The following is a 15201-nucleotide window of genomic DNA, read 5'->3' on the forward strand; positions in this document are numbered from 1 at the left end:
ATATGTAAAGTGTAAAATGATTCATATAAATTGTAAAATTGGGTTAGTTTTGCACCAACATATTTTTCTTCTTGCCAAATAGACTTTTAGCTGTAATGAATGCAAACATGAATTTCAATATAACAAAAGCCCACTTGGAAACAATGCAAATAAGTGTGAATGCAAATATGTAAAGTGTAAAATGATTCATATAAATTGTAAAATTGGGTTAGTTTTGCACCAACATATTTTTCTTCTTGCCAAATAGACTTTTAGCTGTAATGAATGCAAACATGAATTTCAATATAACAAAAGCCCACTTGAATGCAAATTTACTTGTTTTTTATTGATGTACTTTTACATCTTATTTTCAATGTAAACATGCATTGGTCTGTCATTTGTCAATGCATAAATATAATGTTGTCAAACACAGGCAAAAGTGAACCTAAGTGCAAATTTATCTTGAACCGGGATTTATACTCCATTTGCATCGTTTTCAAACGCAGCCTTAATTTATGAATTTTCGCCTTTAAGGCTCAAAAAAGACAAGAAAAAATGACAACATTTCACTAACTGCTGTGATTTAAATTATTGGAGATTCAATTAATGCTATTTTACAATCATTTGACAAAAGAATCACAATCCTATTGTTAACAGTCACATCTTTTTACCTAATGCAAATCCAGGGATTTTGTTGATATGAAACAGTTAGGTAGCTGGATAGAATTGGAGCCTTCCAACATATTCCATGGCACCCGAAAACCAATAATTAGAGCAGCTCTCTTCTTAAGAATCACAGCTTTAAGCCAAAAAAAACACCACATCCTAACAATGTTTTATAAGCGTTTGTAGAAAGCCCACGCCTTAATACATGCTATTCATCAGGATTCAGGACTAGAGACTGACATGAAGCATCATGGCCTATTTAAACATGACAAAGATTAATGTAAAAAGAGCTCACGGCCACACCCTTGATACAGAATATCAAGTTCAAGTTCGAAAGAAGACCATCACCATTTTATACTTTACCATTCAGAAGTATAGACAAGGCCAAACACCATGTATTCAATAAAGACGATAATTTCCCCAACCTTCTCCCTCAGCGTGCTTCATATTGAACAACTGCGACAACGAGACAAGAGATCAATCACAGCAAGAAAAACAAATAGAAGAAACATCTGTAAAAAAATAATGAATCTGAATTTTGTTTTTTTTGTTTTTTTTTTTTTTTTGAGAGAGAGAGAATGAGTAACTGATTGTATAAAGTAATCAACAGGAGTACATAAAATGATGTACAAACTACAAAGTAAACAAGCCAAACACAAGGGTTAATTTAGGGCCCTAGAGTGCTGTTTTCCTGTAATAGGTAGCTCCAACCTCCAAGATTTATCCTCTTTTATTTACTTATTTAATAGCTTCTATCTCCCTAATAAACAAAGGAGTCAACAAAAAATTTGAACAACCATTTGTCCATTTGATTAAGAATAGAAAGTAAACCTTCTCTACCTCTAGTATTTTGGTAGGACCCTACCTCTAGTTGGGTAGGGATCATATTCTGTCCAGTGTCCTCCCGTTGAGGAAGAGACATGTCCAATTACACAAACCCCCACCTTAAATGTCCATCCTATAAAATTAAAGAATTATAAGAACCGAAACAAAAATCAAGATCAGAAGTTTCCAATTCTATCCTGCCTCTTCCCAATAATGTCCTCTCTCTCTCTCTCTCTCTCTCTCTCTCTCTCTCTCTCTAACGAATGTTTTTTTGCTCTCCTAATATCATCTTCTTGACAGTCCAACAGAACCAAACTCCACTTGCTTCTATCCCAACCCCGAGGCCTTCATTCAACATATTGGTGGAAACCAACTCCTGAAGCACATAGAGGACAGATTCATCTAGACAAATGTCAAATCATCTCAAAATGTCAGCTGTCAGCAGGTGAGATGGAGATTAGCTCAGCTCATTCATCAGATTTGGCACCACTGGAGAGAGAGAGAGAGAGAGAGAGAGAGAGAGAGATTATGGGCAGGAGATAGATGGGGGCTCACATTTATTTCATACATGATATAAGAATGCTTGCTTTTAGGGATAGGTGACTCTTCCTGAATAGGAGAATACCTAGATGGCCAGAGTGGAAAGACAAAAGATCCCATCTCCTCTAGATATGTATACAGGAAACCTTTACGTTGTCTCTCATGGCCACTGCCAGTTATGCATTAAATACATAAGGTACTTTTCCAATCAAATTTATGTTTATAAACATACATAGACCACACCCAAATGCATATGTATACAGGAAACCTTTAGGTTGTCTATCTCATGGACATTATCAGTTATACATTAAATACATAAGGTACTTTTTCAATCAAACTTGTGCTATAGACACACATAGACAGACACACCCACATGAATGACAAAAGATCCCATCTCTTCCAGCATATGTATACAGGAAACCTTTAGGTTGTCTATCTCATGGACATTATCAGTTAATCATTAAAAACATAAGGTACTTCTTCAATCAAATTTATGTGTTTATAAACACAAATAGACAGACACACCCACATTCACGAGTATGTCAGATGCATCAAATGCTTCAGGATTGTCTTCTTCCCCCAATTTACATGGGATTAATAAAAGCAAGTCATTAGAATACTAGAACTGTAATGTACATTACAGTTCTATATTTTCCTAAAGCAAGTCATCAGATTGCAAAAGTAACACTGAAGCACTTGCTTCCTATATAAGCACGCACACCACATGTATGTCAGACACATTAAACACCTTCTGGTTTCTGTACTACACTCTATAAACTAACACTCAATGCATTTTAGATACATGGGTGCGAAAATGGTGTTTCTGTTAAAGTTGCCTAGGTACCAGACAGTTCTAAGAACAAATTAAGCGTATATAGGAACATGACTATGACTATATGCAACCAATAAGTTTGGTGTTTCAGTTTTTTCTGTCTATCCTTCTTTCTAGTTCTTTTGACCCAATAAAAAGCTAGCAAAGCCCTGAATATAGGACACGCCCAAGCTCCAATTCAAAATAATACAAAATAGTAGGCTCCAACATCTATCCATCTACAATTCCATTATCCACACGAACACATTCAGCAGGGCACAACCAACGGTAAATTGAAATAGGATTAGTAACACCAAAATAAGATAAATTCTTCTAATAACTCAGTTAAATGATTGATGAACAACAACTCAGTTAAATCCATTCAATACTATGGCGTCCGTTTGTCTTAACTTAAAACAAAATAATTAATTAAAATAAACTGTTAGCAGGATGAATTACTTCTCCGGGTTCGCTTCTTGTACAAGATGCGGTAACCGCATTCCCGGCATTGAATCACATCACCCGGCTTCAAGGTGTTCTCCATTCCGCAATCTAAACACCGAAAATATCAATAAGCCGTCAATCAAAACTTCACACAAGCAAACAATAGGAATCCCAGAGCCTGGAGAGAGAGAGGGAGAGAGAGAATAATCTTACCTCCACAGATGTAGCTGACTGGTTCAGGTTGTGGATCCATGGATGAAGAATGAAACTAAGATTTCTGCACTGAAATTAACATAAAAAAATAGGAAATTTTGAAGCAAAAAAGGTAATAGATCATAAAACGTGGAACTAGAGTTTTGTCAAATTCGAAGAATTAGGGTTTTAGAGAATCGATTTTGTTTATTTACCTTAATAGATGTGGATACAGCGAGAGAAAACGAGGTTTAGGACGGGTGGGGTTTTGGAAGAAACGGAGAGAGTGTGTGTGTATTTTGACTCGCAAAACAAAGAAAAAATTGCGTTTGGTTGGAGGGCAATCTAGTATAAATGTATGGAGTACAAAATGAAAAGAATGCAAATTCTGGTGTAATCTTATTTCTAATTTAACTTCATTCTGTTTTAGGTCTTATTTTACCTCATTTGTATTGTAGTCAAATAAAATAATGTAAATTTTGAAATAAAATAAATCAGAATTTGCATTGAAATCATTTGTAGTACCTTAATTTTGCTTTAGTGCAAATTTATTTGCAATGAAACTGATGTGACGGTTTCTGGTCACGTATCATTTTTTTGTGTTAAGTACCTCGTCATTTGGCCTGCTTCCAAGTGGCCGATGACTCAGAGGCCAAAGTGGAGAACTTTTGCTGGATGAGCTGGGCAGGCTAGGTGGCGAGTTGACTATAGTGCCGAGCTACCTATGAGGTGTCGAACTGCCTATGAGGTGCCGGGTTGACTAAGTGGCGAGCTGCTTGTGAGGTGTCGAGCTGCCTGTGAGGTGCTGGGCTGACCAGGTGTAGGGCGACCTATGAGATGCTGAGCTGACCAGGTGGCAAGCTGCCTGTGAGGCGCCGGGCTGACCAGGTGCAAGGCGGCCTATGAGATGCTGAGCTGACCAGGTGGCAAGCTGCCTGTGAGGCGCCGGGCTGACCAGGTGCAGGGCAGCCTATTAGATGTCGAGCAGTATTGATGAGATTCGTTGTTCTTTAGAGACCTGCAAGGAACCAAATATCAGAGTACCCGAGGTGGCTAACCCGGTGAGGTCACTCCGATGCTTAAGTCAATACTCTCATAGTAGACTACGAGATAAAAATCACAAAGTTTGAGAGCTAGAACTTGCTTACTTGCTTGTTCCCCTCGCTTTTGGGGTTGGTGCCTTTATATAGGCATTATATGGCGTGGGCTTCACGCACCATATCCGAGATTTTTGTGAGGTCATCTAAGTGATTCGAGATTCCTGGAGGTAACCGCCATGCACGTTGACCACCCTCCAGGTTGTTCGGCACGTGGGCTAACTTTTAAGGATTGTGGGAGTGTTAGGATATGCATGCCGAATTTGTAGGCGAGCAGGTCTCGTAGGTCGCCAGGTCGGCGCATGTGCCAGGTCAGTGCCTGAGCCAGGCCGCCAGGTTGGACACCATCAACTTGGTAAGTTGTTGCCTGAGTGGTTCTGGGTGTCACCTAGTTGTTTTGAGGTGCCATGTCACAATGTCATTGGAGGGCCAAATCCACCCTCATCATTTGCCCCCTACTCCCAAGCTGAAAGTAACTTGGCAAAAGGAGTAGATTTCTCCTTTTGGCCCGGAATGAATAATTCAATGAGCTCGTAAGCGTCAATTCAATTCCTTAGGCTCTGGGAGCAATTCGCAGTCCACTCCTTCATTTTGCGCATGCCGAAGAGGCGACTGGGTCTTATATGGTCAGGAGTTCTTTGCTAGTTCAGTATTTTGGCCCTTATGCTTTGGGAGCGACTTGTAGTCCATTCTCCTTGATTTTGCCCATGCCGAAGAGGTGACTGGGTCTAATATGGTATCAAGGTCTTCGCCAGTTCGGTATTTAGTGCTATGGTTGCACTGCATCAGCCTCGTGACGCCGACCACCCACTCCTACAAGAAGCTACTAGAAGCTCGACCAACGGGGGTAGCACTACTGACTTTAGGTTGCCAACTCGCATGGAAGCCTTGGAAGGCTCGACCAGCAAGGGCATCCATGTAGTCTGTTGGCCACCAACTCCCGTGGAAGCCACGAAGAGCTCATTTCTGTAGAGGGGACCTCGCGAAGAGAACTGATGAGGCTTTATCCGAGTTGAAATAAAGTTGGTAGAGATGCTTAGTCTGTTAGCTATCAACTTCCTACATAGTCTTTGAGCATATAAAAAATGGAAACTGTAAAGCGAGAGCTTTAGTTTCTAAAAAGTGAGGACTTAGCTTTCTGGAAGAAGAGGACTTAGCCTTTTAGAGGATGAGAAAGCTTTTTGTAGCGTTTCCCATAGACGGCGCCAATTGATGTGACGGTTTCTGGTCACGCATCATTTTTTTGTGCTAAGTACCTCATCATTTGGTCTGCTTCCAAGTGGCTGATGACTCAGAGGCCGAAGTGGAGAACTTTTGCTGGATGAGCTAGGTAGGCTAGGTGGCGAGCTGACTATAGTGTTGAGCTGTCTCTGAAGTGCCGGGCTGACCAGGTGGCAAACTGCCTATGAGGTGCCGAGCTGCCTGTGAGGTGCTGGGCTGACCAGGTGCAGGGCGGCTTGTGAGATGCTGGGTTGACCAGGTGGCGAGCTGCCTGTGAGGCACCGGGTTGACTAGGTGTAGGACAGCCTGTGAGATGCTGAGCTGGATTGATGAGCTTCATTGCTCTTTAGAGACCTACAAGGAACCAAATGTTAGAGGACCCGAGGTGGCTAACCCGGCGAGGTCGCTCCGATGCTTAAGTCAGTACTCTCATAGTAGACTGCGAGCTAAAAATCACAAAGTCTGAGAGCTAGAACTTGCTTACTTGCTTGCTCCCCTCGCTTCTGGGGTTGGTGCCTTTATATAGACATTATTTGGCGTGGGCTTCATGCACCATATCCGAGATTTTTGCGAGGTCGTCTAAGTGGTTCGAGATTCTTGGAGGTAGCCGCCATGCATGTTGACCACCCTCCAGGTCGTTCGGCACGTGGGCCAACTTCCAAGGATTGTGGGAGTGTTAGGATATGCATGCTGAATTTGTCGGTGAGCACGTCTCGCAGGTCGCCAGGTCGGAGCCTGGGCCAGGGCGCCAGGTTGGACACCATCAACTTGGCAAATTGTTGCCTGAATGATTCCGGGTGTGACCTAGTTGTTCTGAGGTGCCATGTGTCACAATGTCATTGGAGGGCCAAATCCACTTTCATCAGAAACCAAACACAATCTTACTCGAAAATATGGATAAAAACAAATGGAACTAATTTTCTTTCAAGAAAGTAAGAGGTTTGAAAATAGAATTCCAAACCTTAGAACTATTAGATTTCAACCTACGAGGGAAAAATAATGAGTTTGTCTGTGCAAAACTAACCTAATTTTACAATTTATATGGACTGTTTTACGCTCTACATATTTGCATTCACACTTATTTACATCGTTTCCAAACACAGTCTTACGTGTAAATTCAATTTTACACGACGGATGAAAAATGTGACCCATTGATGGAAAATGGAACGAGAGGGTGTTATGGAATTTTTCTCATGTCGTTTGGTTGTTACAGTGTAAAAGTGAAAGGTTTTCTGCTATGAAACTCTCCTGTCGGATCCAATTGGATTGAGAAGATAATTTGGTGTTGGTCTTTGTCATCCTCTCCTTGATCTGTCCGAGCTCTAACGCCAAAAACCCACCACAGTGTGGGCAATAGAAGGCGAATGAAATCGGGAAGCACGGTTAGAGGAGTTAGGAGTGCAGTGGTGATCGGTCTAGAAAATGGGAAATTTGCAGCCGATCTACATTGAAGAAGGGGTAGTGAGGGTGGCGCCTAAAGGGAGTGAGAGGCTCATGTGGGTCGTAAATGGAGATCTGATTTGGTACCCTAAATGGTTCGAGGCTGATTATCGGCCAAGCCGACGGAATGTCTAGTTCGACCTCGGCTGCGACGTCCTCAAGGGTCAGCACTGGGATTGGGATGCTTTTTGTGAGAGCCTGGAGAGCGCAAATGGAGTCTATTTCGGTAAAGATAACACAAGAACCAAGCTGATTAACGGCAGCAGCACAACCCTTGCGGACATTTCCGTACCCGCAGATAACCGCTACCTTGCCGACAATCATCACGGAACAGAACAGTTAGATGGGGAAGAAGCAAAGTTAATTGTGCCTTTCCCAAGATCAGAACAATTAACCACGAATTTGGATTATCACAAGCAATCTTTTATAGTTATTATGATTTTGATATTAAAACCAGAAACTCAGATATAGCAGATTTTGGAATGGCCATATCTTGAACTTAGGTCACCTAGTTAAACAGATAGAGAAGAGCGTTGCAGGACAAAGAGGAGCGAAGCTTGTTCTTTTGGTTGTTGGACGGAGAAGACGCAGGACAGAGGAACGAAGCTTGTTCTTTTGGCTGTAAGATGGAGGAAACGTTAAGGGCAAAGAGGAAAGAAGCTTGTTCTTGCAAAGAGGAAACCATTGGACGGAGAAGAAGGGAAACTTTCCATTGATTTTCGATGGAAATATAACACCTCTACCAAACGCATGCAAAATTAGACCGGGGTGTAAATTTACCTTGGTTCCTCCAACAAATGCAGCCTAAGGCTGTTTGGTTTGAAGGAAAAGGTAAGAAAAAAAAGGGAAAGACAGAGAACCTATACAAGGTTTATAAAGGTTTCTCTACCTAGCCTAAAAATTTAACCCATAACTGATGATCCTGATTCAAAAAAACCCAAACTAGTTTAAGTTGAAAGGCACGATTCATATCACAAGCTTTTTTCAAACCAAGACCCCCATAACTTATGGGAGAACAAATTAAATCTTAATTAACCCAGGCAAAACCCTTATTAGATTTCCCAAAAATTCCTCCAAATTTTCCCTTGAATTTTATCTATCTTCTCATTCACACAGTGTTTGGGACATAACATGATTGGGAATTGATTGAAGAGTAGACTTCAAAAGAACCAATTTACCCTCCTGACATAAATTAGAAGCCTTCCAACCATTCAGATTACCTTGGAATTTATCCAAAATAAAAGAAGGAGAATCCTTCATACTCTTTTTCCATATTAAAGGAACACCCAAGTATTTCAAATGAAAATCTAAATTTCCCATTCTCAACTGTCTACAAAGCAATTTCCTACAATGATGATGAACATTTTTACTAAAAAAATACACCTGACTTCTAACAGTTAATAGCTTGTCCTAATAAATCCTGAAATTTATCAATAACATCCATAAGATTAACTATTTCTTCCCTAGAAGCTCTCACAAAAAGAAAAACATCATTAGCAAAAAGATGAGAAATAGAAGGAGTAGTTCAAGCAATTTTAGCATCATGAATTCTACTAGCCACTTCCTTTCTATGTAAAAATCTAGACAAAACTTTCATACTTAAAATAATTAAATAAGGAGAAAGAGGATCACCCTGCCTTAACCCTTGACTAGGATAAATATAACCCTTAGGAGAACCATTAATCATAACAGAATAAGAAACTGTAGAAATACAAAAAAATGATTCATCAGACAGAAATCCCTCAAGAAACCCATAGCCTCCAAGACCCTAATAATAAAATCCCAACTAATAAGATCATTTGCCTTCACCATATCAATCTTAATAGCTACATAACCAGAACATTTTCTACACTTCTTTATGAAATGTGAAATTTCCTATGCAATAATTAGATTGCCCATCAGATGATGCCCCGGAACAAAAGCATTCTGATAGGGAGAAATCACTTTTTCAAGTAAAGGTTAAGACAATTGGCAATCAACTTAGCCAAAATTTTATAAATACCATTACAAAGACTAATGGGCCCGAAATCCTTAATAGAAGAAGCATTATCTTTTTTTGGAATTAAAGTAATAACAGTATGATTAAAGCACTTTACAAATTTATTTATTCACAAAAAAAAAAAAATCTTTAACATAATCAACAATATCATCCTTCATATTATCCTAGAAAAATTTGTACACAACTATAGCCTCATGAAATAACTAAGTATTACAATCACCTTCCTCTAACCATAATTGCCTTGAATTTTGTCTCAATAAGATTATTGAAATAAAAGAAATGTGTGTTCTCCTACTTTCTAATTTCAAAAGATGGTCTCTCATATCACTTGCTATTCCTCCTTCAAATGCTCATTTGTATTGCCAAAATTATGCCAATTCCAATATCTAATATCCTGCTTGATACGATTTAGCTTAATGGCAATTCTATAGGTTGCATCCATTAATTGAAAAATTCCAAGCATTTTTAATAATTTGATCACACCCTTCAGCCCTCAACCACATATTAAAGAAAAGAAAAGGTTTTGGTTTGGCCTTCCTATTCCCATTGAGATCAACCATCACCAAATGATGACCAAAGCCCCAATTAGGGCTCAGAATGACAGATGCATAATTGAAGAAGCAAAAAACTCTATCTAGACAGAATGAGAAAGATTACCAAGACCTCTAACAAATCTAAGTATATGTTTGGAACCGTGGATGTTTTTTCATTCAACGTTTGTACTTTATTTACTTGTAAAACTGAAAACGGTAATAATTACACCCGTTTATGACAACTAAGCGCCACTAGACACCACATCAACATAACAGTGAAAAATGCCTAATCATTGGGGGAAGCTTTAAAAAATAACTTCCCCAAATAGTAGGCATGCACACAAACTGAAATCACCTTTTTCTATTTTCGATACATATGGAAGAGCATAAGAAGGGAACTAGAAGTGGCGTCTATGTGATAGCATTTATTGAATAAACGCCCACGATTCCACCTCCTCCCTTAGACTCCATTTAGAAGGAGTACAAATACAAATATGTACAAAATAAATAGATAAAAAATAATACAATATACAAGGCTTTGCCATCTACATATTTGTATTCTTTTCATACTGAGCCTTAGGAAAAATCTCCTTAAGGTCAAATCTTGGACCAAAGTAAAGAGGAAAGTGTAATATAAATATAATATGTAATACATATATAATTTAAATATACAATAAGTAATACAAATATAATATGTGATATAGATATAATATAATATACTATATACAATTATTTAATGGATTGGATCGGCTTATATCCGAATTCAGACCTGATGCGCGAGTCGGGCCGAAATCAGCTTGCATATAAAAGGTAGTCTAGGCCCAGCCCGGCCCGGCCCATGATTATTCGACACTGTCTCCCATCCGACATCCGTTAAGGCGTTAATAAGATGAAAAGACAGAAGATAACCACAGAGATAATGACGATGGAAAAACTCAGAAGCATGGGCGGCGATTTCTACCTCCTACTTTGAAGCATCTTTACATCGGGAGATAACGCCAACGCTGCCTTGCTCGAAGCGGCCATGAAAGGAAATGGTGAAATACTGGGATCTACTTAATATTTGCTTCTTTTAGCATCTATTTACTTGTTTATATTTTGAATTCTCTTCCTTCTTTTCTATCCCTCTCTTCCTATTCTTCCTTAATGGGGTTTCGTATTCAAATGTTGATCAGTTTCTTGCGGACAAGAGATATTTTCTGAAACATTCGGTGTTTCATCGAATGTTTAAATCCTGTTTTTGCTAAATGATTCGATCCTTAAATTCGGGATTTTTTACATTTGGGTTCTCTTTTTAATTTGAGAAATCTTAAGAACTAGAGGCATTTCGATGAGTTTTATGAGATCTTTTATGTTTCTTTGAGTCTGAAATTGATCAATTTCATTTGGAGAAAGTTATCTTTCCTTAGGTATTTAATCCAATATGTGCAAAAGCAGTACTCTGTGATGAGAGGTGGTGCTCATCAGTAACATGATCAGGTTTGTTATTGGTCCTACCTAGGATATCTTTCCAGATGTCAAGATCAGCTAACTAAATCTGCAGCAGTCTCTTTGCAGTTTTTCTTGTAGGAACTTGAAGGTTGTTGACTATTTCAATGTTATTGTAGATTGTAGGATTCCAATTATGGCTACTTTTCTTTAGAATTATTGTATGTATCTTGAAGTGTTAAATATTCACAAGTAACAATAAGCACACAAACTACAGTTTCTCCTTTTATGGTTATTAAAATGAAAAAAAAAAAATTCAATTTGCAATTTGATGAGGCTGTGGGTCCTTTAACCAAAACCAATTGGTTCTTTTGGAGACTAAGCTTTGTCATACGTTTGACCTTATTGACATTAAGTTAAAATACACAAAAGTCTTTTGTGTGCAAGAGATTGATAATCAGATAATTTAAGTAGAAAATATATTTTCCATTTCAGTTGGTCTTGTGAATCTTCCCTTCATATAACTTGGCTTTATAGAAGTTGTCTTTGCTGCCCTAACTTTGTGATTTTGAATTTACTTTTTTTTTTTAATTGCAAAGTTTTTCCTTCTTTCTGAAAGCTAACTTCTTTAATAATTAGACTATTTCAAACAATGAAAGTGGTAATGTTAATTATGGGGAAAACACAAACTGCATGACTTTGTCCTTCCTCAATTTAACCAGTCAAGCCAAAGAGAATGCTAAAGGCTCATCAAGAATGTATTCAATTGGGTTCCTCTCAGAAATTTCATTAGGTTGTTACATTGTTAACATTTTATGATGTCTAGATGGTGATGGATTTTTCTAAAAGTGGAATAAACCTAACTCCGCAAGCCATTTGTCGAATAATTGGAAAAAGCAGTATTTGAGAATGTTTGATCACAAGATCCAAACAAAGTATCATATTCTAGTTCATATTTATAGGTTGCATTTTTTTTTACATGCATCAGTTGACAGAGCCCATTTAGCCCTTTTTTGCCTTATACACAATAGGCATACAAAACTTGTCAAAACTCGAAAATAAAATCTTAGATTTCGATGAAACATCAGTCCTAAATTTCTCCTCCATGGTTTTCCATTGAGGTGAGTTCTTTTGGTTATAGTTGCAAATATTTTTTACTTTGATAAAAGAATATAGTTGAGCCAGTTCCTGTTTGATGCTTCTTGTTCATTGCTCTCTCTTATTTGGGTAACTCATCTATGGAGCATTTGGCTATCTGATCTTGCACATGAAGTATTGTAGTTGGAATAAATTGCAGGCATGCCCTTGTGTTCTTTCAGTAAGATTCTGTGTCTGTTGTGAAATTAACATTGTCTGAAGTTTGGGGTCCTGGTTTCAGATCTGACCTTATCATGCAGTTCCATTGGAAATCCTACTGGTGGAGGTCTAGAGGCAAAGATTATCTATTTCTTGTGCAAGAAGCTTTCTGCAGGTGAATGCATCCTTGTTGTAGAATTTGGACGCTCCCCAAGGAGCATGTAATACCAGAAATGTTTTTATTTCCTTTATAGAACATGACACTTCAAATTTCAAAATCCATTTCTATTGTTTTGGGAGGAGGATGTTCAGAAAATATGCATATTTATGAGATTTGTTGATATACTAATGGCATCCATGTATCTCTTCAGTTCTACAGGTACAAGGACAGTATGAAGTAATGATGTAATGAGGAAGAAAGGAGCTTTAATATAAAGCAACTTACCAACAAATTGCCCATCTCTTTTTAAACATAGGGACATAGTGGTTCCTTTGTTTTCTCAATAAATAGTGATTTATTGCAACAGAAGATATTTCCACACTCACCACCACTGCATCGACAACTAGTGAACCTTTGTCTGGGATTGGACATCAGATACCTTACTATATAGGGTTGTCACATGTTGATATCTCCAGTTAAAAGTTTATCAAATGAGTAAATTGGAAACTTCTCCTTCATTGGACAACAATAATTGGATTGAGATTCAGGAGTCCCTGAGGAGGAGATTAATTCTTAAGGATGATTTCACTTGGAGAGTTCCCACACAAAGAAATGAGCCAGATGAGAATTGTGGAGTTGAAAACTTAAAATATGTTGGAGGAGTTGATTTGAGTTTCTCAAAAGATGACCCTTCTGTAGCGTGTGGTGCCCTTGTTGTTCTGGATCTTAGTAATTTGAATGTTGTCTATGATGATTTCAGTGTAGTTCAACTTAAGATTCCATATATTCCTGGGTTCCTTGCATTTAGAGAGGTTCCAGTTCTTCTAGAGCTTTTGGAGAAAATGAAGGAAAATACCCATCCATTTTACCCACAATTGTTGATGGTTGATGGCAATGGATTGCTTCATCCTCGAGGCTTTGGTTTGGCTTGCCATCTTGGAGTTATAGCTAATATACCTACAATTGGAATAGGAAAAAATTTGCATAATGTGGATGGTCTAACCCAATCTGGAGTGAGACGACTTCTAGAAGCAGAACAAAATTGTGCTAGAGATTTGATTACTCTGACTGGACTCTCTGGACGTGTTTGGGGAGCAGCAATGCGATCAACCCTGGGTTCCTATAAGCCCATATTTGTATCAATTGGCCACCGTATATCACTTGATACAGCCATCAAGGTTGTTAAAATGACCTGTAAGTACCGGGTGCCAGAGCCTATCAGACAAGCAGACATGAGATCAAGAGACTACCTCCAGAAACCCATGTGATTTTCTGAAGTAGTGCAACTTTGATAAACTGGTACATCTGATTTTTAGGCTTCCAACAATATAGGTTGTAAACTACTACCCGATTGAAGGAATCTGCTAAGGTGCCCATTTGCAATTTGTATGCATTGTATCAGTTGCAGAGAGGTGACCTTTCATTTGAATCTGCAATAATGAAACTCTTTTGTTGCTTTTTCAAGCTCACTTGCCATTTTCTTTGGATGGATTCTCAGTGCTATGATTTAGGTGTTGACCTTTCACTTGAAGCTTCAATGATGAAACTCTGTTATTCCTTTTTCAAGTTCACTTGCCATTTTCTGGGGTTGATTTTCAGTGCTATGGATTAAGTACACTGTGATTCTCTTTCCACCGATTATTAAGATTTAAGAAGGAAACTCTTTGCAGGGAGTGCCTATGGGTCTCATGATGTCATGGAAGGAATTGTTTGAACAATTTGGCCAGTCAATCTGCTCATGCTATGGTCCAATTTGCTGAACAGTCTTCTTTTGATATTAGCTAGGAGGCCAATCCTCCGGATGGCCTTACCCAAATTTTGGACTCTGACAATGTACCTTCTGCCCTTTAATGAATTAGTTTGTTTATCCATCAAAAAGAAAAAAGGCCAAGATGTTTTGTCTTTTATGACAAAATCTATGCAACAGGAGGAAGCATGAAAGTAGTAAAAAGTTAGATGATTTCAGTGTCCTATTCTCTGTAGGTTTGTTGGAGGCATGAAGGGTCTTCTCCACTGTAAATACTGTAATATTCAGAGCTTAGATGCATTTAGTATGTAAGGTTCAAGGTCTAGACTCTATACTAGTCATGAAGCTGTATTGGTCAATAAAATTGGATTTTTAACTTCTACATCACATTTGAAAGAGATGCCCATGTATATTATATTTAATTTTTTATTCTTTTACACGGACTTTGTTTGACTATTCCTCACAAGCCGTCCATTTCATCAAAGTTCAATTTGCAACTTGAATCCTGTAGGGAATAACCCTTTTCTTCTTCTTTGATGTCATACCACTTTAATGGGACCGAGCTTTCCTTGACCGATGATCCAATTGTTCAGGCCACCCTTTAAGGCCATTGTCCATGCTGGAAGGTCAAACACCTCTTCAACCAAGCCCCTTTAGTGATGGGACCACACAATAAGTGGCAAATGAGCACGTTTGGCAAAAAATGACCCAATAAGTGTTCATTTTGAAAATAAATACTTAAAAAAAAAAAAAAAACCTAGGGGCTGCTTATTTGAAGTATTTATTTACTAGCGAGGGGCGCCCGTGCTTAGCACGGGCAATG

At 38.5% G+C, this 15201-nt stretch overlaps 2 protein-coding genes across 3 annotated transcripts; one reads left to right on the plus strand and one right to left on the minus strand.

The window, feature by feature from the left end:
- Window positions 1–748: 748 nt before the first annotated feature.
- On the minus strand, window positions 749–3880 carry LOC148860768 (DNA-directed RNA polymerases II, IV and V subunit 12). 2 transcript variants are annotated; one of them, XM_088983504.1, is made up of 4 exons: window positions 3673–3880; window positions 3479–3547; window positions 3281–3373; window positions 749–1101 (listed from the first exon to the last, which is right to left on the minus strand). In XM_088983504.1, the coding sequence occupies exons 2-4, from the start codon at window positions 3516–3518 to the stop codon at window positions 1079–1081; spliced, it is 156 nt and encodes a 51-aa protein (XP_088839630.1). In that variant the 5' UTR covers window positions 3519–3547; window positions 3673–3880; the 3' UTR covers window positions 749–1078. The 2 variants fall into 2 exon arrangements, with proteins under 2 accessions (XP_088839630.1, XP_088839632.1); XM_088983506.1 differs by having other exon boundaries at window positions 3479–3542; window positions 3673–3879.
- Window positions 3881–10580: 6700 nt separating this feature from the next.
- Window positions 10581–14765, plus strand: LOC148860769 (endonuclease V family protein). Its single transcript, XM_088941493.1, has 3 exons — window positions 10581–10784; window positions 12554–12646; window positions 12843–14765. The coding sequence occupies exon 3, from the start codon at window positions 13123–13125 to the stop codon at window positions 13897–13899; it is 777 nt and encodes a 258-aa protein (XP_088797619.1). The 5' UTR covers window positions 10581–10784; window positions 12554–12646; window positions 12843–13122; the 3' UTR covers window positions 13900–14765.
- The last annotated feature ends 436 nt before the right edge of the window (window positions 14766–15201 follow it).

Source organism: Nelumbo lutea, chromosome 4, assembly GCF_056320005.1.
Source record: "Nelumbo lutea isolate HS-2025 chromosome 4, American lotus-T2T, whole genome shotgun sequence".
Classification (NCBI taxonomy): Eukaryota; Viridiplantae; Streptophyta; class Magnoliopsida; order Proteales; family Nelumbonaceae; genus Nelumbo; species Nelumbo lutea.